General features: G+C 41.4%; 2 protein-coding genes across 3 annotated transcripts; both read right to left on the bottom strand.

Annotated features, from left to right (window-relative positions):
* Positions 1-455: 455 nt before the first annotated feature.
* ak7b (adenylate kinase 7b) lies at positions 456-8,481 on the bottom strand. The gene is made up of 18 exons (XM_076748899.1): positions 8,377-8,481; positions 8,017-8,193; positions 7,796-7,904; positions 7,000-7,094; positions 5,742-5,852; positions 5,568-5,651; positions 5,033-5,121; positions 4,779-4,869; positions 4,505-4,582; positions 3,680-3,829; positions 3,411-3,539; positions 3,203-3,308; positions 2,789-2,917; positions 2,634-2,699; positions 2,225-2,422; positions 1,802-2,022; positions 618-776; positions 456-532 (listed from the first exon to the last, which is right to left on the bottom strand). The coding sequence occupies exons 1-18, from the start codon at positions 8,461-8,463 to the stop codon at positions 494-496; spliced, it is 2,118 nt and encodes a 705-aa protein (XP_076605014.1). The 5' UTR covers positions 8,464-8,481; the 3' UTR covers positions 456-493.
* Positions 8,482-9,230: 749 nt separating this feature from the next.
* On the bottom strand, positions 9,231-22,532 carry galcb (galactosylceramidase b). 2 transcript variants are annotated; one of them, XM_076749632.1, is made up of 17 exons: positions 22,331-22,532; positions 22,154-22,222; positions 22,008-22,071; positions 21,687-21,800; positions 21,319-21,458; positions 19,637-19,675; positions 17,225-17,355; positions 15,524-15,679; positions 14,032-14,156; positions 12,885-13,012; positions 12,570-12,659; positions 12,396-12,485; positions 12,166-12,310; positions 11,641-11,821; positions 11,341-11,504; positions 11,035-11,111; positions 9,231-9,740 (listed from the first exon to the last, which is right to left on the bottom strand). In XM_076749632.1, the coding sequence occupies exons 1-17, from the start codon at positions 22,469-22,471 to the stop codon at positions 9,597-9,599; spliced, it is 1,998 nt and encodes a 665-aa protein (XP_076605747.1). In that variant the 5' UTR covers positions 22,472-22,532; the 3' UTR covers positions 9,231-9,596. The 2 variants fall into 2 exon arrangements, with proteins under 2 accessions (XP_076605747.1, XP_076605748.1); XM_076749633.1 differs by lacking the exon at positions 17,225-17,355 and adding an exon at positions 19,296-19,423 and having other exon boundaries at positions 22,331-22,522.
* Positions 22,533-24,524: the final 1,992 nt, after the last annotated feature.

The following is a 24,524-nucleotide window of genomic DNA, read 5'->3' as shown; positions in this document are numbered from 1 at the left end:
CATTTGTAACATTTATCCTTCCTGGATAACGGAAGCCAAATCAAAGCAATTATGACCCGAGAATGTCTACTTTGGAGTTTATCAAGTTCATTACGCAAATTAACTTCCTAATTAGCGTTTGGTTTCATATGCACTTTCATCCGCTTTTTTAGGGTGCTTTTAAGTAATGGCCGGCACATAAGAGCCCAAACAAAGCTGTGTGTAAATACAACAGGGGCAGAAGAATGGGCCACTTACAAATCAGACCTAATCAAAATCCCAGCATGAACCAAGGGACATTTGGCATGTGCTGGCTGAAATACTGTGACTACTAATAGTGTGAGTCTAAAAGACTCCAGGAGGTTTTCTACTAATAGAAATGTTGCATGTAATTGACTTCAGTCTCTAATGTATGAAAGAGCTCAGGAAAATTAGGAGACTTCTGGTTTTTATTTCAGTTTTTTTTTTTTGTATTTGCGTTGTGTGTGTGCAATCAGAAAAATGACCTCTGCTTTCAGTAGTTCAAGGGGTTGTTCTTTAACAAGTGCTCCGCCTGTTGTGAGAAACCAAAAGAGATAATCACGATCAAGATCTAGTGGTCACATGCAAAGAATTAGGCCAGAAAAAGAACGTCATACCAAGAAGTCCACGGGGTCCTGTGGTTGGGCTGTGCAGCATTCGATCAGACCCTGGGTCAGTGTGGGCATGACGTGCTCCATCAGGTAGTTCCTCATAGGGACTGACTGCGCCTCGAGCAGCGCCTCCTCCTGCTGCCTCACCTCCTCCAAACCCTTTGTCTGACACACACAGAATGCATCACACTTCATAATATATGAGCATATATAAAAGGATGTTTCCAGTCAGATCCAGCGACACTGGAGCCCTGCAGTGTGGGAGCTGCTTGTTTATTTCATGTTTTACTCACTTTGTGGCTCAGCACCTGCCCTGGTGGTTTGCATGTGTATGGTTACTCCTCTGGGTCTCTAGTTTTGGCAGTCATTTCTATTGGTAATACAACACTGTACTCCCCTGTTTGACTGCTCCTGTTTCTAGCCTCGCCTCTATTTCAGTGAGTTCAATGTCTGACAGAAATGATGGTCAACAAGAGCCACGCTGTAGTGAACCATAATTATCCTTTAACTTTGCTAGGAGAGTCTAAAGGAGAGGTCTGTGTATTTTTGAAGGATCTGGAACATCATAACCTCCATTAAGTTTCAGAATTCTGAATGAGTCAAAATACTACAGTATACAACAACCAATATTTCTGTTTCTTCACATTCCTGTACCGAGTGATACATTTGTCCATCATCCACTGAAAACTGACTGACTGATACTTTTATGCCCTTACCATTCTGCTCCCGACTGAGATGGATCCATATGATCCGAATTGCAGCTATCCTGCCTAATGTATACAGCAGGATAACTGCTGTTAGGTCCCGCTGGTCACCATGGGTCTGTCTCAAGACTGAACAGGGGTCCGTGGTGTATAGGGAGATTTATATGGGACATAAAGGCACAATGCAAAGCTAAAGCAGCAGTAAAACAGCTTGTGCTGACTTCATTTCATGCTGATCCTCCCTGGCTGCAGTGGAGCTACGTGTGATATGAAACGTTACATCCAGCTCACGCGTCTTTTTCGATTGACTGTGCACACTGCACAGAGGGATAAACATACCATGACATGATTGGAGCATAGTCTTATCTCTAATGGACCTCTGTGATCACAGCAGATTTGTTTGCTAATCAGCTGAAGTGGAAGCAGAGCATTTCTTTCTCCAAACAACATCCCAACATGTTCACCCAGCATCCTCCCAGTGCCTACCCACTCCTCCCAGCGTGCAGCCCTGTGTCTGGCCTCCTCCGCCTCCTTTCTCTCCTCCTCAGCATTCTGCTGGGCCTCTCTCCTCAGCCTCTCCTCAGCCTTCCTCTTCTCCTCTTCCTCCACCTCCTGGCTGCTGGGGCCGTAGTTCCTGGGCTGGCCCACCGTGTCACAGATCTTCTGCATCAGCAGCAGGCAGTCAGGTTCATCGCTACTGGTGATCTCTAACAGGATGACAATGAACACATTAAGGTTTGATGATGAAATCAGCTGTCGGTGATGGATATGAATATATGGCAGACTTTAATGCATTTTAGATTTCTGCCTCATCAGTATTTAAGGCCCTGACCAATGAACCTCCTGAAAATCACTCTCACAGTGGTCTTCAGAAGGGTTCACAGGAAGTAGTCACGCTTCATGGATTACCCAGGCACAGAGGGGTGATGTCCAACTCGTCAAAGTAGCCAACAACAGTATCGTCTTCCAAGTTATTCTCTCTGTACACGGCCAGTCGTCGAAGGAAGTGCTCCTGCTCGTAGTTGTGCTCCTGTACCAGCCTCTCAGGCAGGTTCATCACCCGATCCTTCAGGAAGACATCTGACGCGTCCAGGCACAACACAAACTCTGTGGCACACGCAAAGAAACCATGACAAATACTACAACACTGAACACTGAAAGGCTCATGCTTTTTATCCACATCTTTATGGATAGTTTTGTGGTTATTGAAAACATGTAAATATTTATAGCTTGTAGTTCTAACTGCTATGAGGATTAAAAGCATGTTTAAATCTCATTGCTGTGGGGTAACCATGGAAAATAAGAGGACTGTAATGACCTGGCATAATCCTCTGGTTGTATATAGAAATCAGGGATGTTCCATCTTCTGATTGATGTTCTTCAGCTAAAAAAAGAAACATACAGACGTGAGAGTATGTGTGGTATCCATGGATGTATGTGATTGTATTGATGTGCAATGTGTCAGTGTCTCACCATAGAAGAGCTCTTTAGCTTGTTCATATGTTTTGGGAAAGCCATCCAAGACAAAGCCTTGGTTTCTGCAAGGGTTGGACATGAGCTTATCCTTCACCACCTTTACCAACAGCTGGTCATCCAGAAGACCTAGTGAACAGAAAAACTGGCATTATATTGTGCCAAATAATCTTACAGGACAGTCCAATGATTTAGTGCTTCCATGAAGTCGAGGTGTGAAGGACAGGTTAAAAAGCAAAGGTCAAAATCAAAGGCAACTTGCTGATGTGATAATCTAAGAGGAGCAGCTCTGTTTTGTTGGAGTTCCACTGCAGATTCTAACCAAATGGGAAGCTAGAGCAAGCAGAGTGTGAGATTCTGGGGGTGTATGCAAGTGTTACTGGGCAGGTAAACCCTGGTTGTCACAGTGTGTACCTCTGTTCTGCTCCATACTGTCCTTCAGGCTGTTCAGCAGCTCCTGGGCCTCCGCTGCAGAATCCTCATTGTCTGCATCTGGATCAGCATTCTTCACAGCATCTTCCTAGAAATGGGGATCAAAATGCAATTGAGAGGACGTTAAAATCCATGCACAGGAAATGTATGTCCGGTGCCTGTGTGTTTGTGTGTCCTTGGAGAAGCTGACCAGTTGTGAGATGGTTTCAGAGATGGTCTCCTTCAGTGTGATGTGATGGAGTTTGTAGTGTTCACAGATCTGTTTGGACACTGTGCTCTTCCCCACCGCAGGAGGACCCAGTACACACAAACGGATGGGCTGGAGAGAACACTCCTACATGGATTATCTAGCACGACTTCATACTCATCTACAACTTTCAGACATAAGAGAAAGTAGCAACACCATGTCGATGAAAATTTGATACTCTCTACATTTCTACTTTCTGCTTCAGTACCTACCCGCAGTCCCCTGGTCTGCCGGTATTCCTCTACCACCAGTTCTATATTCTCCACCAGACCAAACTCACACAACCAGTTTATAGAGAAGAGCTCCTTGAGATGCACACCTTCCATGCGAAGATTGACCAGCATGGAGTCAATTTCCATTACCTGTCAAGGGGATAACATGTTAACTAATTAGCCCACTAATTAACACACCAGGTCACTTTTGTTAAATCTGCATACAAACAGATATATAAAAATGATGACTTAAGATTTTTGGGTTGGAACTTGTGTACAGCGCCTCTGGCTATAGGACAGGATGTCAGAGAGGGTCATACTGAACAGGTTTTCATTTTTGTCTCTGTACAGACGCAATGGCACCAAATCTCACTGACTGCAGGAAGCTGAAGAAATAGTTCCAAGACTAGTAATTGTCATTTTTACATTCTCTTTGGTTTAAATGAACCTGATATAATTTGTAATTAGTAGCTTTACAGTTGTTGGTGGGTGAATTTGTGAGCTTTGAGCAGAAGCAGGTTAGCTGTTTCCCCTGCTTCAAGTCTTTATGCTAAGGTAAGCAACCCATGTCCTGATTCCAGTCCATACTTAAGATGCAGGCATGAGACTGGCATCCATCTTCTCATCTCGCTCTCAGAAACAAAGTAAATAAGGGTATTTCTACAAATGTTGCACTTTGTAAAAGTTTGAGCTGGGAGGAATTCAGCTTTCATTGCTAGTTAATTAGCAAGAGTGAACTATGATTGTGAATAATTCAGTGTTAGCCATGACATGAAAACAAGCTCTGCAGAGGATTGCAGTAAAGTAAGCAGTAAGTAAACATACACTCCAGTCCTGTATGAGGAAGGCTTCCTCGAATGGCCGTTTCTGGATCTTCCCTGGTCCAAGCACAGAGGCAATTGTCTGGTGGAGAAATGACACATATCATATTATCATCTGTGTAAGCATTTATATAAATATACATGGGTATGTTCTATCACTGCGTCACACAGTTTTTTGTAAAACAAAGTTCTAAATTTGTCAGTAACTCTAACATTCGAATCACTGCATGATTTCAACAGACTGTGAACATTTTCCAATTGCTAACTGCTACACACACCTTCACAATGTCCTCCATGGTATTCTTGGAATTGTCCACAGCTAGCAGGTAATATGGCTTGGGCTGATGTTCAATCACATTCTGAATCACACTTTAACATAAAGACACATCGTTTGTAGCATTTACAGATGACATTTCTCTAAACCTTTTGCAAAGCAGGGCTGTGTGCGATCTCTAACCTCATATCACTAATTGTTCAGGAAAGCTATTGAGGAAAGAAACATGTATTGTTTGTATGTGTTTGTGTGTCCAACCTTGCCAGGTCATTGACGTGAATCATGGGAATGATGTTTTTGCCATCTCCAAAGAGAGGTATCTCATGCTCTTGTCCCAGCCATGATTTCTAATAATACAGATCATTTCAATTAGTTACACATGAAATAAATTCACTATTTGCACTGTTTGTCAGGAGCCTCAGGATGGCGATGTTGGTCCATCCAAGACTTTGACTACAGCCAGATGTCTTGACAATTACTGCACCGATTTCCATGATGTCTGGTTTTGATATTCATAGTAATGATTAGTAATAATGGGGACCTCCATATCTCCTATTAACTACTTTGCAGGTCAAAATTTCAACTAGAACATGTGAGTAACGATGCTGCAGATATTCACAGTCTTTCAGAGCATGAGTCATAATGATTTTAATGTGATTTTCACTGCAGTGATACTGTCTTCTAAGTAAACTCAAAAAGGTAAATGCAATGGTGGATTACCCTGTGCAGTATTATGAGGACAATGACAATTCATTTCAAGTTGCAACAATCTACAACAGTCTTCACATCCCACCTTGAAAAAGAAGTGGAGGACCTGCTCTCCCATCCCATATTGAAGTCCTGATGCCACCACATACGTCGAGAATAATGTTCTGTTCTAAAAGCAACAACCATGTGACAGGGTGATCAGTGTCAGTCGCATGTGTCTCATATCCAAGATGTAATAACTCAGGAATTTGAAACTGACAGTTTTGCCCAATTTGACCACCCTCTTCTCCAGGTCAATGTGTTGTTTGAAGTTGGGATGTGCTCTTCTTCTCCAGAACATCTCATCAGTGAAAGGAAGATCCAGATCCTCCTGTTACACGACACAGATAACAACATGGATGCTACTACCAAATAAGAATCTCACTTAAACATAAATCAGATTTGGCCAGAGCTGGTGAGTAAACGGACCTAAAAGGAAGAGTAGGACAGGAGCCAAATCTGTCGACATCTGACATATTTAAATTCCTCCAGGGGTAATGTCCAATGAAAATAATTCCTGAGTTCGATGTAAAAATATTCCGGCCCTGCTCGCTGCTTCTTTGACGTCCGCATTCAAATGAAGTGTGTTTTACGATGATAAAATGACTGTTTTTCTGTATAGAGTCTGGTGGCTTTGGCAAAGCGATGTAGTGGCTGTTTCTGGTTAAACAAAGTGGTCTTACTCTTTAATAAAAAGGTTTATCTCTGTATGGATCATTTCCATAATGTTGTCAAACACTTACAATAACAATCTGAGCCTGTCAGTGGCAAAACACTGCATTAGTGGTCGTACACTGATGGTGCGCAAATGTCCAGAGGGATTACATTGTAGGTTGTTCCGTGGCTGCAGCACTCAATTTTGGACCAGTTTCAGAAATTGTTGCATCCATTCATCACTTAGACACAAAAACATGGGAACAAAGCGTCAGACTCAGACAAAATGTGACTGGAATTTCTCCCGCTTGTCCACAACAAATGAAAATGAGAGGTAGGTCGAGCTGAAACAAGTGAATAATTCAGCAACACTGTATAGGACATTATTTTATTTGTTTATTTTGTAATCTGTATTTATGCAAATATTTTAAAAGACATGTTTAAGTTGAAATAATATACAACTAGTATGTCTCTTGTTGTATTGGTTATGCACGAAAATACACATTTGAATGATTTGAATGATTTGAATCTATGTGGCCAATTTTGACAGTCCTGACAGACTGTGAAGGGATTTAATGAAAGGAATTAAGTGTTGGTGAAATGGAAGTTCTCGCTACATTGACATGTAAAATTCCATTGAATAATGTCCAGTGAGAAACATGCTGTCTTCACTTAGAGACTATTTTTCCTGAGGAGCACAGAGGATAACATTAAATAAATGTATGAATATACTACAGCCTTTAAAAATGTAATGAGCAATTGAAAGGATCTATGCTCAAAAAAACATGTTAGGCTGCACATTGGTTCTGTACGTGTCCACTTACAGGATCGAATGGCTTGCTGCACGCCCAGGTCATCACTGTGGAGATGAGGATGAACATCTTTGGTCCATTAAAATGGCCCATTTCTTTGTGCAGAGCTACAAATAAAATACAAGATACCTGATTAATCAATGAATGTATTATTAAATCTAATTATTTTCTACCAGTTCAATCCTTTCCAGGTTTTGTTTATGTGTTGGCTGCTGATGATCTGTCTGTAACACATTCTGCTTTAAAAAATGGCCACATCCAGATACACAAACTCATTGAGTTGGTCCTTTGTTTTGGGGTTGTTTTTGATGAATAGATCCCTCCTTAAAGTTGGGGTGAGTCATTCTATTCTATTGCTAACGATCCCCTCGCTGTCTGTTCTGTACATAGCAATCATTCTGTAAATGGGAAATAAAGTGGCTCGGACAGCGCCACACAACACCATCCCAGCCAACCAGCAACAGGTGATGCTCATGCTCCACTATAGGGGGCAGGGAGTGGAGATGGGGAGAGCCAGCGGAACAGTACATTTCGCATGTAATCGTACTGTGAAGATAGAGAAATGGCAATATCAACATTTTTCCTCTACATCTTCAGGATTTGGTGTGGCAATGTAATGGTTGACATTTTACTGCTCATCAAGTTCTCATCAATGCATCAAGCCTGAAATAAACACTTCATCTTAAGACTCTGTCTGGAGTGGCCAAACTCATTACTTACTGAGGAGGCATCAACTAAGAGTGAACAGTCTTAAGAAAACTAAAAGGACGCAAACAGCCTGTCTCAACCCATCGTCCACCCTGCTTACCTGAAACAGCCCAGAGGGCCTCTTCCACCTGATCAGCATGCTGGGTAATGTTGTAGATAACAACATCACAGTCCAGCAGTTTTGAAAGCAGCTCATCCCTGTTCAGGTGCTTGCACACACACAAGAAATAAAAAAGAAATGTAAGAAATAGAAGAAACTAGTTTACAGTGGGCTATAACACAACTATAGGAGAGCTCTGAATGCTTCAGTAGACCTCTTACTAGATACTCCTCCAGCACATTTGGTTTGTCCTCGTCACACTTTTTAGAAGATGTGCCAACAACGTGAAAAGCTCCCACTCCGCTGTGGTCTGAAGGCACTATCTCCTCCTCCTCCGCTGTCGCCATCTCTCCTTCAGGTGAATCAACAGGTGCTCCGACCACACAATCAGACAAAAACTGCAAAGATGAGTACTTTATATTGCTGTCCACAGTTGTCCGCAGCCATGTCACCAGTGTTTACTACATTAGCTGAATTCCCTACTCTTCATGCTATGGCTACAAACCATGTCAACAAACTGCTAACGCTAACTACCAGCTCGACCAGCTCAATTCTGACATTCCACATTGACATATATTTACCTTGGCAAGACATTTAGAAGCGTATGAGTCTACGTTGTTGATAAAAACTTTTTTAGGTTTGAGTCTCTCCATCCCAGGCTCCGCCATATTTGCCTTTCTACAGCTGTTAGCAAGCGCTGTTGGTGTCCCGTTGCCATAGAGACGGTCCTCTCGAGGCAGAGACACCAGTGTCCTCGTGCGACGCGGAAGTTGGTAACTAAACTAAATTTAAAGAGCTGTTTCTATCGTTAGAAGTGGACAAACTAACCGAAACAACATCTGAAATATGATATACGTCCACGAATCCACAATGTAGGCCTACATGTGGATGTTGTTTTTAACATAATCTCCCAAATGCAACATTCTTTCTAAGAATATTGGGCTCTGATGTCTGATATCCCAGCATAATGAACCCAGCACACAGGTCCCATTATTATTCACTCTAACCACAGAGTTCAGAATTTGGAGCAGCTTAGTTTCATCCTCCACTCTAACCTGTGTTCAGACTTTCTTCAGATCCAGTATCTACACAAGTGAACGTTGAGGCCAGGTGAACCTGTCTCATATGCAGTCATTTTTCAAAGGCTTGACGTCTCCGGGGGGACATATCTGGTTCTTTAGCTGCTAAATGCTTCACGATGCTCAGTAGTGAGTCTCTGTATGTGCTGAGCAGGCGCTGAGTTTATGAGCTTTTTCACTGAGGACGGCCGCCTGCTGCTGCTGGAAACAAGGATGTTGGGAACATGCAAGCAAGCCGAAGAGACTGCTGGAAAACCAAAACAATGAGATAAAAGAGGCTAAAAAGCTCCACAGACCAGAGTGGAACCGCAAAGTTAGGCTCTCAGACAGATGAAAGGACAACAGCCCATTTATTTAGATTCATTTTTAATTTCAGCCCTTTCCACACACTATTTTAAACATAATTAAGCATTTTTCATAAAAATAAACAAAATATTTTAAAAGTATAAAACAAACATTTTTATTCCATGAAAACCACGTAGTGCAAAATTATTTACAAATACATGAGAGAAAATGTCAGGGGTGCAGTGTTTCATTGCTACATGATGTGCCCTCTTGTTCCCTCAGTCCTTCTGTAACTTCATTTAAACCTTCATAAAAAGAAAAAGACATTAAATCTATATTTATCACACTAATCTGTTAAATCAATGCATTGATCACGCCAATGATGAATCACAATATTCACAGCAGAGTGTTATTATTATTATTTCATAGTTAAGTCATTATTCTGCTACCACAGCAAAGTTATCAAACTGAGCCAGCTCAAATGAGCGTGTTCCTATGGCAGCCCAGCCGTTCTTTGGTGTCAGCACCACAGCGTTCTTCCACAGTGGGTATCCATTCAGCATCCCTGACGCATACTGGCCCTACAGGAGAGAGGCATCACAGTGACACGCTACAGGAAACGCTTCTACTGCAAACACATATTAACTTCATTAGATTCAGTTTACAGACTCTCTATATACCTTCTGCCTGCTCATCCTGAGAGTCACATGTATGTATCAAAATAAGCATGTGAGAGGTTCAGTTTCCATGTGATGACACTGTAACCAACATTAACAACCTGTTACTTCAGGTCCACTGAACTCCTACAGAACTGAACAAAACCTTCAAATCGCTTCTTTTCAATTCAGTCGTCAAAGACGGTCAAACACAAGCTTGCTTGTGTTCATGTTTCTTTATCAGTGGGGCTTACAGACTGTCCTGGCAGGTACAAATAGAAACAGAAGTTCAATCCATTAAAGCTATCAGTTCCTGATATAAACTATATAAACTCCTTATATAAAATACTCTCAAGCAAGACTGGAACTCACTGTTATTTTAATTGTTTTCTCAAGTCAGTGTGTAGTTAAGAAAAGGTAAGAAAATACTGAAAAATGGCCATTTGGATTTCTCTGAGCCCAAGTTGACTTATTCAAATATCTTTGGTTTGACCAACAGTCCAAAACCCAAATATATGAATCTCACAATCGGAGCAGACGGAGAAGACCGGCAAATATTCGCATTAGAGAAGCTGGTTTGCTGTAGTTACTTTTTACTGTTACGTAAAAAAAAAAAAAAAAAAACTTATTAAAATTTATTAAAAGAATTATCTTTTTGTGTGGTGCTACTACTTAGTTCCACTTTGTTGTGATCAACGAGCACAGGTAGATATTTAGCACTCAAAAAGATATAACCCCCATTGCAAAAAAAGCTGGGATGCTGTGTAAAAGGATTAGCAAATGAACACAATCTGTTTTATTTATGTTTTACACCGCCTGCCAGCTTCTTTGGAATCAGGGTTGTATATAATTTGCCAGATGAAAAAGCTCCACAAGACCACAACAGTGATGCAATTATAGCTTCTCCCACCCTCAACAATAACCCTGAATGAACCCATCAACCAAGATAATATATTGTGATTGACACCAAAATCCTGTAGAAAGTGTGCATCGCTCACCAAGTCCAGGCTTTAAAGAAAAGAAGTGATTCAACTGATGAGGTGATGGAGAGAAAAATGCTACTATTTGGAATTCTAATCAAATCTAAAGCTAGTCTAAAGTCAAAGTCCTCATCAGCATTCAGGTCAAGCTGCCAAAAGCACAACATTCGAACAGGCCTAATAAAGGAGTTTCCCTACAAAAGCTCTCCGAACAGTAAGAACCATCAGTGTCCACTTACTTTCACAGTGAGTGATAAGGTGTGCCAACCATATGCTCGGGTGCCAGACAGTCCCTCTGCAAGTACCGTCAGTCCAGCTGTTGACAAAAGAAGACAACGAAACAGTCCAGCACACATTGATTAGAGGTACAGTAACGACACCTGTCCACACTTCTACTTAGGTCAGTCTGTCTTTAACAGGGAGAAATCTGGTGATACTCTTCTCTTTCTTCTTGCCAATAATATAACACCTTTTCCATTGAGAGAGATGCTAGAGATGGTCTTCATAATGAAATGTGCAGTGAAGCAGGGAGTGATACTACTGACCAAGATCATTGGTAACTTTGTATGTGCCATCTGCAAACACCCAGAAGAAGACTCCTTTAGCGCTGCGGATTAACTGGCCTCCTTTATCCACCCTGGCTGCTATGAAGACACCACCAGTCTGAACTCTCTCCATGAAGACGTCACATGTGACCGTCAGGTTCTGCCTGTAACATAGCAACACACACACACACACACACACAACAGTGGGTTGTTATGTTGGATAGAAATCGGCATACTTGCCACGTTGTGTTGTCACTGGGACACCAGCGCTGAAAATGAACGCCATCCCCATCATCTCACCACTGATAGTCTCCTATGACACTGATGGTCTGGTCCGCATCAGACGCCCATGTGACAGGTCTCTGTGTCAGGACCTGCCGTAGGGTGAAGACGTGAGGTCCAGGGTCAGTCAGGTTGATGTAGTACTCAAACACCCCCGTCTGGTCAGCAAAGTCTGGAGCCTCCGAGAAGGGAGGGTTTCCTACAGGAGGTCGGACAGAAATGGAAACGCTGGACGGTTAGTGTTTTTCTGCAGTGTTTTGAGGATATCAGGTCAGATAAATCGTTTTCTGAATTAAACTGAACATAGCAGCATGAATTTTATCTTTTATTAATAGCATTTTTTTTTATTTATTGATCTGGTTTTGTTTCAGCTGGTCAAGTAAACCTCATGAATTGTACTTCATGTACAGAAAAAGTCAGGTTGGAGTTTGATCCTGTAAAGTGCCCACTTGTCAAAATCTAGAATTGTTTGGGGTATCAGAACTGTATGATTGTTCAAGAATTCGCAGAGCATATAAAAATTACTGTGTATGTTGTACTCACGAACACTGAAGTCGTCCTTGTAGGCTTTCGGGAAGCGAGCAGAGGGAGGCGGGTCGGGGTAACTGCCTTTCCGTCCTGTTGTAATTGTGGTCAATGTGTAAATCTCATCTTCGGCTAGAGTTAAGTTGAAGGATCCATCTAAAAGCTGAAATCATGATCATAAACATAAGAAAGCATGTACAAGCAATACAATGTGCTGAAATCTTTCCTCTTTAATTTTTTTTTTTTACCTTCAGTGTAGTTAGTTTCTCAAAGAAGGAGGGTTTGTTAGTTTTAAAGTTAAACTGCGACCGCCATACTTGTAGTTCCTTGATGGAGGCCTAAGGAAAATAAAACACCTTTGTTAAAGACAAGTATCACTCGCTAACCTTCAACAGGACGATGAATACCTCACAGGAACTTACCAAGGACCCCTTCAGCTGGAAAGTTGCATTCTGGGATGTCACATTGAAGGCAGGTAGTGGAGGTCTCACACACACCGAGTGATCGTGAGTCTGAAGGAGATGTGGAAACACGTTCACATGTTTCTGTGTAACTGTAGTGAGTGCATCTGCTGCTCTGGCAGTGTGTGCATTGAAAGAAACACACGAGGCTCCAAAACAGCTGAAAACACAGCAGCTAAGCCTCTAAATCTTTATAGCATTAAAAACTTCAAATTATACAACAATAAGATGAAAACGTTTGAAGCAAAAAGTTCAAGTCAAAAAAGCCTAACTTACCATGGTTTCTATGACAACGGTGAGGTTTCCTTTCCCATCAGTCAGGGCTACGTAACTTCCACCTTGAGCCAGATGTCCAACAGTCTTCAGGTAAGTCCATCCTGGCTGGGTGAACTGTGTGGTATGGGCTGGAAGAGACACAATCGAGTGGAAAATGATACAACTTATTAAACCATTCCTGATTTAGAGTTAATGATGCCACATTATGCTTTTGGGGGTTTTGCCTTTCCCTAGTGTTTTTTTTTGGCTTTTTTACACATGTGAAGCATCTACAAAGTCCAAAATCCACGCCAAAGAGAGCTATTCTCCCCAACAGAAAACTGCCTCAAACACCTGCTCCATGGCCATCCTCTGCCTAGGAGACTGTCCTGCCCACCTCGCTGTCTGCCACTGTTACATGAAGATGTGGAAGGTAACATAAGCAAAGCAGCCACTTTCTCTGTTAGTCTTCATCTGTTCCCACCATCTGAGGACAGACGCAGTGGATTAATTGGACGTAAATGTCCCGACAGCGACTGGAAAACTCTTGTGCATGCTGAACAGTTTACTTCAGGCTGCTTTGTGCACCAGTACAAAGCTAAAAGTGAAGCACAGGAACTGCTCTGTTATTGGTTGCAACAAAAATCTTCATCTTTAGACAGAAATGTCCTTCAATGAAAAAACTGTGTGTGCTTTCTGACATTATGCTGGACTCCTTTGTCAACAAGGGCCGTGAACAGTACAAGCTCACTGACAGCCTCTTTACACTGGCTCCCAATATAACTGACAACTGAACATAACATACCTCAGTTATCTTCCTGACCTTCCTTTGCACAGCTCGTTATATCTGAATACATTTTGTACTTTACTTTTCTAAACAATACATTCTCCTTTATTTGTTAATAATTGCTTTGGCTGAGTAACAACACATTTGAAACATCTTATTGTAACTTTTTAATTAAATGCGTCTCAATGCTGTGTGTGATCTCAGCTAAATCACTGCAGGAAAGACCGGTTTTCTAGTTCTTCTAAGGCCATAAATTTGCATTGTTGTCACTGGCAGCTTGGAATATGCAGTGTCTTATTTAAGATACTGCCGTGCTGTCAAGGTTAACAGAAATAACATATTTGCAGCCATCTCTATATTTCTGAGGGATGTAATGCAGACCTGTTATCCAGATAGGGGACTCCACCACATAGTTTCCACTCCAGGGCTCCTCAGCTGTCATTAGCCCGTCTCTGCCGAATGGCAGCTCCTCATAGTAGCTGGCCACCAAGTTCCAGGAGATGGTGCTGGAAGAAGAATCAGTCATCAATCAGACAGCTGCAAGAGTGCAAGTACTAGACTGGCCTGCCTGCAGTCCACATCTGTTTCCCATTGAAAATGTGAAGCAACAACGGAGAGCCCGAACTCTCGCAACTGAAATTGTTTATCAAGCAAGAATAGGGAAAACTTCAACAATTGCTGTGCTTTATACCCAAATTGAAAGTCCTGCTCCCACAGTGCCTGCTTAGAAAAATTCTGGTCCTTGGACAAATGTAGCTGAGGATCTCTGCCACCTCAGGTTATAAACAAGCAATAATATATTATGTAGTTTCTATTTTGAAATAACTTTTCCATTGATCAGTGAAGTGTGAGTGATGGTGAGATCATTCACAGCGATCCTGTCCAGAGATGAATGTGGTGTTAATGTGGCTTATTTCCCCGTCCTTGACACCATTAACTGCCGGAAAGAGTGTTGTGTGTTGTTGCTGCTGAATTCACATGTTAACAGAGAATTTGCAATCAGCTCCTAAATTGAAGATACAGAAAGTCTCATTTTGTGTTGGACACAGTTTCTACGGCTAGTGTAAATGTAGTTGTAAGACTGTCTGTATCAAAAATAAATATGAACTAACTGTGAGCCTTGGCTGCCTCAGTTTCGTGCCCATCTAATCACAAGAGATGTGACCTTTAATTGGTCAAATGTTGTTTTGTTATCGCCAATTATTCTGGACCCCTGACCTTGAATAAAAATCAGATGCAGACCTTTGAGTAATAAATTTGAGAATCCTTGACGTGTGCAATTGGACGGCTTTAACTTGCAACAGTGTTACAAGTTTTATGGGTGATAAAACATGTTGTTTTGCATTTGATAAGGACAAATTGAGGAAATACTGCTCTCTCTTTCAAGTGAAACACCTCCAGGCACAGATAACCGGGATGGAAATTATTTTTAGAATTGTGGATAGGCTGCTTTCCAAGCCAATACGTCACATTTTGTGGAGCCTTTCCTGAAACAAGCCTTTATCGACATTACAACGCCTAGACGGTACAACATCACAACCACACAGAGAGAGAGAATCAAGCTATTGTGTTACATGAAAGGTTCATGTAGCACAACAGCAGTAATACTAGAATTGAAATCATCAGTGACTTCCGCACTGGTGACATCAGCAGAAAAACAGCAGAGAAAAAGAGCAGAAAGGGAAGGCAGCAGAAATAAGCCTGGAATTTCAAAATAGAATTTCAAAGCAGAGGTCTCTGAAGATAAACATAACAAATAACTAGTGTGTTTTTTCAGTGAGGGCGAGCGGTCCTGATGGTTTGGGAACCACTACCAATGAAATGACACAGTGGGTCAGAAATGCTCATTATTTTTGCTTGAATGTTTACTGACGCAGTCATGAGTCCGTTGACGTAGTTCTGGTTGAGGATGCGAGCCCAGCAGCCTCCCCCCACCTCATCGTTGAAAGTGCTGTAGTCCTCTGACGACCACAGCTTCTTCTTCGTCTTCAGGGCCTCCTTCACCGTGTTGGTGCCTGGGTAGTGGGCCCTGAACATCAGACAACACACAAGTTCACGATCAATTCTATAATTAAATTACAGAAGTCTATTTACATTTGGATGTCAAATTGCGCTACTGCAAATCTGTGCCCACACATGCACGCATGCACACACACACACACACACATTATTATCCACCAACTAACCAAACAGGCCAAATCAATGAAGAAAGGATTCAACAGCCAGATAAAGAAAAACACATGCTATATAATGTACAGCCAGGTAATGATAAACACAATTCTGAATATTGTATTCCATTTTTGCCAGTCGATACCCCCAAATCCTACAAACTGGAATGAAACTGAAACAAGAATTCTGCTCCAGATATGAAGTGGGCAGGACATTTTATGGATGAAAATAAACTTGTCAGTTCTCTCAGGTGGACAAACTATGTAATGGAGACACTGTTTCACACAACCTCAAAACATATCCTGACATTTCTTCTTACTCACCGGCCAGCAGGTAAAGTAACCTGTGTGCTTTCACTACGTTGTGTACTTGGTATTTCAGTAACACTCAGTAGGAGTTGGAACACCTGCTGGTGAACTGAATGCAAAGGATCTGTACGTCCCAGGTTCAGCACCTGATCACTTCCTTGGGAAAAATGCTGACCTACTTCAAAACTCTGGCTGAAGTGGCCCTGGTCATGATGATGGACATGAGAAGTCCATCTATTCGAGCCAAAACCTAAAGACAGTCACCCCCGGCAGTCTTACTTGATGTGTTTATTACACCCAAGACAGACCCAGTTTAAGTCCATGTGGACCAGGTGGACGGTTTACGTTCAGGCGAGACTACAGCAGGTCAAGTGAGTTCAATTCAATTGCCGTGTTCAATGGTCACAGTGTTTTCGTGCCATCCGCTATCACTGTGGAACAAAAAAAATCATTCATCTGCTTTGCGTGGCGTTGACATGAAAAATGACCGCATGTCTCAAAATCTCTAGAAAGTCTTAAAATTTGGCACAGAGTGTGTAGTATGATTCTGAATTCTGTGATCGCACTACTAGAAATATTTCCTCACATAGCACAAGAGCACCACAGCAGCAGCAGTAGTGCAGTGCAGCAGTTTTGACAGAATCCATTTATCCTTGTGAATATTCAGCTTCATCTGAATTTACTTTCACTTTACAGTAATTCAAAATCTGCTTAGGTCACCTTTTCATTCACTGTTCTACACATAGACGTCAGACATACAGAGGTCCATCATACAGAGATCAGACAGAACATATGTCAGAATCAGCCACAGAAATGATTTGTGCTTCTTTAGCAGCTTAAAAACCACAAACACCAGTAAGAACACGTGAAGATGCCCGTGCACACACACAAAACACAAACACTGATCACAGGCTTAGTGCTATTGTTAGTATTGTAAATATCACATCATGCAGGTGTAGAATACATTCCTAACCCTTTTAAAGACGACCATAGATTCAGCACTTGCAGCATCACCTGTTAATAACAACAAGCTGATGTTACGGCAACTGGCGACAGAGGGCGCGCATGCCAACGGCATGCACAGAGGGGGGTCCTACCCTATCACGTCTACAGCTCTGCTGAGCTCAGGGTCTAGCAGCAGCGACAGGACAATGGGCTCCCACACGTTGTCACTGGCTATAATCCTGACACTCTCCAGGCCACTCTTATCCAGAGTGTACCTCAGCAGCTGGTGCAGCCAGTCCGCCACGCAGGAAGACAGAGAGCAGAGAGCAGAGGAAGACACTGATTCACATCTGTGACAATTTTCACTTTCTGTTGGTTTAACAGTGTTTGCTGCAACCATGTAAAACACCTGCAAAGACGACTTATGGATGAAAACTGACTTTAAAGCTGCATTAATAGAAGAGTATGATTTGTGCTAAAGAAAGATTAAAACAGCATCAGACACATTATCATCTTATTAAGTTGATATGACTAACATGCAAGCAAACTTCTAAATGTGTACACATCCAGAAGACTCAGAGCAACCTTAGCATTTATTCATTCAGTCATTTATAGGTGTCTTTCTGGGCAACAGTAGCCACATTTCCATCCAAAGTGGCTAGAACTCTTATTCTTAGTTCAACCCTCTGCCGTGTGTGTTTCCATCGCAGTCTTAAGACCCACAAAGGCAAATTACTTCTGCTGAAGTGTGAAAACTCAACAGCTGTCTTCTCCATAATTTTTGCATATGGTAATACAACAGTCAACAGTGAGGCCAATCACAAATGTACCCACCCAGCAAAGTTCCTGTACTAGTTCCTGTAAAACTAACATAATGTCCCTGGAAAATAATTTCGACCCCGATCTAAATTATGGCCTGGTGGACATGCAGGGAGCAAAGGTTTTCAGTCCCTGGGGAAGGTTCCTACAGTGGAAACATGGCTTTTCGTCTCTTTTAGCTCTGTTTTGCTCTCCACTAACTCCTTAGCTGCTAAATGAGCCACTTTGTTCACCAGCTCATTTCTAACATTGTCTGCCATTCGTGCAGGTGATGCACAGTGGATTTATGACAGCATTTTACAGAAAACAGCCGTGACTGCAATTTAGATTGATGAGAACAAAGTCTGCAGGTCAGAAAAACAAAACAGTGATTGCTAAAACTGTCTGAAGGTGAGTACATCAGCCTGACATGACATGGTCATAACCAAATGCAAAGTAGACCCTGTTTGAGATGCCTTTGTTAAGGCAGCTTGACATTAACCAAGACAACATAATCTGTCATAAACAGGCCTAATTATCAAACTTTAAGAAACTATTCAGCATTATGTGTGAACATTACACTGAACTACCATATGTGGTTGTGGTTGTTACTGGCTGTCACGAGACCATTATAATTGTAGTAGACTAGTACAAATTGAACCACTGTAATTGAGGTCAAGAAAAATATTCATGACACATATAATTTACTGATATCTACAGGCAACTGGCGAGCTAGAGGTAATTCCCCAGCTGTAGAGCAGACTGAACAGAGTATTTCACAGATTGTTTCATCCGCTCCTATGGCTTCAACTCGCATGAACAGATAATATCTCATCTCTTTACCTAACACAAAAGCATAGATCAGCGTGCAGAGTACTTCATCTCTCCACCTTTGTCAATGCCATGGCAGGTGCAGCTTTAAAACCACTGAACTAAAATATGCAACACTATTTTGTTTTTACATGGTGGCAGCAATATACTGTACAGTTTAGTAATGAGTGACCTAATTTTAGTGAAATAATGTCATGCTTTATCGGAAACTACTTTCACATGCACATGGGCGTACTATAGGAGCATGCACGTACAAGTTAGTCTAAGACTGAAATGTTACTTTTCCCTCTTCAAGCCTAACAGAAAAACAGCCACAAACATTCAGCTTTGATAGAGGAGAGCAGCTGGATTTATAGAAAATAAGAGGAAGACAAGCCCAACTCACAAAGTGTTTTAAGCAGACACACCCAAAAGCAGTGGACATTTCACCGTCTCTGCATCACATGTTCAGTCAATCAGTTGTCAGGAATAAAGCCGCTCTCCAGGGAACTCACAGCTCACGGTGAAACCTCACACATTCCCACTGTAATTACACTGCCTTGGGGTCAAATGAGTGCTAAAGCAGGAGTGTGACTTCAAGCCGACTGTACTCACCCAATCACTTCAACAGAATCATTAAGGTACGTGTCAGCGATCATAGACTTAGCGATGTTCCAATTGCCGTCTGCTGCAGTGACGCCAACGCCAGTTAGACCAACTTTATCCAGCGTGTTCCGGAGCACCTTGGCAACAAAGACATGCTCTCAGAGGAACCCAGCTGGAAGTTAAAATCATCTCCACTGAGAGTCAGACTGCTCCCCTCATGTGGAGCACAACTCAATGTTGGTGGCTGTTTCTCGTCTTTCATTCACAGTTCAGGCTAAGCTGACCTATAATGCACATTTGTCGGTCAAAATAATGACAGGACATTGAAAGACAAGAGGGTTTAAGATTACCTTGATGTACTTGCTGTCATAGTTTCGCTCGTTCCAAATCTAAATGGATGAAAGTGAATTTTAGTTACATAGCAAACTTGTTCTACTGGGAAATATGAGCACGCAACTAAAGTGCCAATGGTGACAGTTGGATGAGGAAGTCAGTGTGTAAACTGTGATGGATATTTCCAACAGACAGTTTAGCAATAGTTTTTCACCCTGGCACTAGTGCATCTTCAGAACCTTGTACGTTCACCACAGCAGACTCAATAACATCCCCAGCTGCATAATTTCGTAGCCTCCTGTAATCAAGGTCAAGGAAAAGTGTTTACGAAAAGACATAGAACAGATTTTTTTTTTGACTGCTGGACCAGACCCTTTGTCTTTGAATAATTTCTTATTTAGTATTTTGTCTGAGATGCTATTCTGTGATTCTATTGGTGATATGGGAAGGGATAAAGCACCTCGATTGCAATTCCTGACAAAAGTCTCTGCTGTAGTGCAGCTTGTCCTCACTATCAAATTTTAAATTGCACAATTAATTTGGAATAGTCATTGACGCCCATTGTCATCATGTTTCCATATTTCAGCTATTGACCTGAGAGTCAGAGGAGTGCAGTCTTGGAAAGTAGGGCAGCGACTTACCGGAGAAAAGGTAGACTTATTAGTTAAGTTAAATAGACATTCGCAAAATATTGATGGCCAGCTAACGTTACGTAACTTATCGGTAGCTTAAGTTAATTGGGCCCGGGATAGCATTAAGCTAATGTCTACACGCCGTGATGTAACTGCTGACTGCATTTTCAGATGAGCTTGTTCAGATATTTCTCTAAGAAGAGAAAGACAGCTGATGAAGATGACACTAGTCAGGTATCATTAGGCTTTTGCTGACTTATAAATCATGATGGTAAGGTAAAAAATTGTGTCCACACTTATAATCAGATGTGAGTGTAAATTGTCTAATGTTAATGTTTTATGTAATCGTATAAGACAAGTAACATCAGACAGGGAGGAGCAGTGGAACAAAGTGAAGGAGAGCAGAGTGCAGCAGGGGGAGAGCCGAGTGAAGGAGCAGGAGAGCAGAGTGATGGTGCAGCCTCTGAGCCTTAGAGCTCTTCTATAAAAAAACCCAGAAAAATTTATTGTTCTGAGCCTGGGTGCAAACTTTGCCACTGACTCTACAGCCCCATCAAGAAATTATTATTTATTTGTTTAGATTTTCATTTATTTAATTATATTCTTTTATTTATTTATTTTAATTTTTTATTTTTACATTCAGCCTTTAAAAAGCAATTTTCAACTGGCCATTCAATAAATAGGTTGTAAAAGTAAAATCTGCAGTCAAGTGTCATTTGTTTACGCCGTCACAGCTCCCCGGAGAGCCTGCCCCCGCTGCTGAAAAAAATCCTACAGGAAACGCTGATACTGGTGTAACTTCAAAATAGTGCCTAAGTTGTACCTTAACAAATAACAGCATTACAATTGGCAGGATAAATAAATCAACAGGTTTAGAAAGTATTATGAAGTAAAAAGTATTGCTGCATGTAGTTTGTCATGCAATTCACACCACAACCCAAAATGCAAATGGATTTTTTTTGCATATATACAGTATTTGTAGACACAGCATGGTTTGAGTAGATCTGACCGAAAGGGAAGTTCTACAACATGTAGCGTGGAGCTTGAACAGGAAAGAGATTACACACCCCAACATACTGAATGTCCAGGTCATGGTACTGCTTGGCACCAAGGATCCAGTTCACTACATATGTTGCAGTGATGTCTGGGAAGTCATAGGGCCAGTTCTTACCATGGCCCACCCAACCAGGAAACGCCCAGGGTAAACCTACATGAACAGACACCAACACACACACACACACACACACACACACACACACACACACACACACACACACACACACACACGCAAGGCTGAAGGTGTGTTGTGTACCATCAACGCTGTATACAAAAATACAAAACCTGTCATACCAGATGTTTTCAAGCCTTCAGTTACAGAGGTAATGAAGTCATACCTTCATCATTAGACAGAAGACGTTACACTGTGTCGTCTTACCTATGAGTGTGATATTTGGGTTCCTCTTCTTGGCTTCTTTCATCAGCCACCACTCATAGCCTCGGAAGTAGTTCTCATCATTCTCGTAGTGCATGTGTGACGGCTCTGTTCCATCTTGAAAAGGATAAAAATCCAATGTAATGTCACAACTATGAGACAGCACGACACACACAAGGAACACGTTCTTTCATTAAATTATTCATTGATTCCAAGGTTTCATTTTATTTGTCCATCTCTCATTTTCCACTATTATCTGACATTGAAAAGGTTGAAATATGAATGAAGTCAAACCAAAAGAGTTGCAGTGCTGCTATGACTCACCAGTGGTTTGAGCATCTCCTCCAATCTCCACCTTAAGTATGTGCAGAGAAGCTCCAAAGTTTGGCTGAAGACAGTAAAGAAGGGACAACAGTGACTTTCCAGGTCAATTAAACTGGACTGTATGAATTACAGGCATCACAACGTACCTTGAAAAGGTAGTCTAATATCTGGCTGCGGTACGGCTCAGCGTAATTGACCAGTAAACGAGACGTTGCCTAAAGGCACCAGAAGATAAAAGCATCAGAAATACTCAAAGAGCTAACTTTAAGTCCTCCTGACCACTGTATCGTACCAGGAAGTAGCTCAAAACTGGCTGAACTCACCCCTCCGCCGCTCAGACCTCCAATTCCGTCAAAAACTCTCCCCAGACCCTCTTCATCGTTCAGGACATAAGTCTGACAAGAGCAGAAATTTAAAGAGAAACCGAGAAATAAAACAATAACTGTCGACGCACTGCGATTCATCCTGACAAACTGTGGGTTCTGGACTGTGTGCTGCGCGCGCTTGCTATATACACGCTCACGGCTTCTTAAGTCACATGACAGCGCGGCTGTGCGGTCATGTGATCACAAACTCGAGGACCTTTTTTTCTTCGTGTTTTATTCATAACCTTTATTCCCCAAAAATAAAACACAGTTTAAATTAAAATAAGTTTATTTCATTCGAAATAAGATATGTTTTAAATAGTTAGCGCTTTTCTGAATAAATCAAATTTCTGAAAACTTTCACTCTAATACCAGTTGAAATGAAAAAGACAAAGTAATTAACATGATGGCAGAAAACAAATCTACACAAAAAGATGTTTTCTGTCATTTGCTGTTCCCATCAACTATTGCAACTCATGAGGAAATTATGCCTTTCCTAATTATAACTTACTTCTTAGTGTTGCCAGAATTCAATCAGTATTTTGCATATGGAGAATATCTATGTGTATTCATGAACATTCATTTTCAAGACTCACACAAACCTTCACCAGACTTTCACTTGGTCACTGTGATCCAGTCTATGCTGTGACCAAATCTCCATGAGGTGCAATAAAGGACACAGTCACAGAGTGTCACTGTTGTGCATCTAAATAAGGTTTGGCTGCAGGTGGAGCAGCAGACAGAATCAACTTTGCTTGTTTGTTTGGACGTCATTCATCAGCTCGTACTCCACTGTTAGAAAACTAAAGCAGGACAGAACAATAATTTTTGTTGCTTGTAGTAACTTAGTTGCCCTTTGTTTGTTGACAACTGAGCTCTTTGAAGAGGTTTGTCTGTTTTAACCGAGTCAACACAATTACCAGATTAATATAATATTGGGGGGACATGTCTTCCTCACCTTTCGTACATTACTGTGATTTTTGGTGGCTGAACCCATATGTCAGTCTTAAATTTGTTGAATTCTTTCATATTATTGTATTTTTTTATTGTTAGAGATGTTCAATGATGTGTGTGTGTGAACTTGTGTGTGTGTAATTTCGAGGACTTTTAAACAAAACGCATTTAATTTTGAGCTCATCATTCTCCAGACAAATTCCTGAGATATTAAACATTTTGAAAAAACCATAAACCATCTGAATACTCGGGGGAACGTGGGGAGATGAAGGTCAGCTCAACTCACATTGGCTGAGAGGTGGAGTCCACCTGGACCAGCTGCCAGTCGATCACACCTGAAGGCAATTTCGCAAAGTCTCCAGTTAGCCAGAACACTGTGCCCCTTACTGCATCGATGAATACTTTCCTAGTACTTGTCTTGTTTTTGTTTATTTCTTATTGGTCTCACAATCACAGCAGATATATGAGCCTGGTTTGTTTTTGTTGTGATCAGTTCCTCATTAAAAAGTGAGTGAAACGTGGTGAGCGCAGAGTAACTATCCTGTAATATTACAGTACAAGATGGCTCTTTGTGCTGTTTCTACCTGTTTGTCCTTTATAATACATGAGGTCCAGCTGCAGTCTGGACTCATACATGTCACAATCAGCTTTCTTTTGAGTTCTTTGTGACTCCTTGGTTCATCTGTAATAAGTCAGTGTTTACAGGGAAACAGTGTCTTGGACCAGACAAAATGAACAGAACAGCAGGTGTGAAAGAGATCTTAGGGTTCGTAATGAAAACTTCTAGTCAAGGATAATAACTGAAATCTGGGTGATAAAATAGTCTGATTATGATCAGAAATATGACCCAGAGTAGCTTTAATCATTGAGAATGGAAGATTCTGAAATACAAGAGGCATTTTAAAGGATATCTACTGCTGCATTTAAAGGAACAGTACAATATATTGGGAAAGAGGCTTATCAATTTTTTGAGCTCAGCTAACCATGTTCTGACTTGTCATGTCACTGAGATGAAGAACGCAAAATGAAGTAAATACGCACATTTCCAAAGACATGAGACATGAGCCCATTCAGGCATGGAATACGTTAACATTACTGGCTTCATGTGTCTGTTGAAATGACATTGGCCAATCTTCATGGGAGACTCTTCCATTTATGTTCCTTATGCCTTCATTCAGACATGACGGCACAGCTTCGC

Source organism: Chaetodon auriga, chromosome 14 (assembly GCF_051107435.1).
Source record: "Chaetodon auriga isolate fChaAug3 chromosome 14, fChaAug3.hap1, whole genome shotgun sequence".
In the NCBI taxonomy this organism is placed as follows: Eukaryota; Metazoa; Chordata; class Actinopteri; order Chaetodontiformes; family Chaetodontidae; genus Chaetodon; species Chaetodon auriga.
This window is presented reverse-complemented; position numbering and strand designations above follow the sequence as displayed.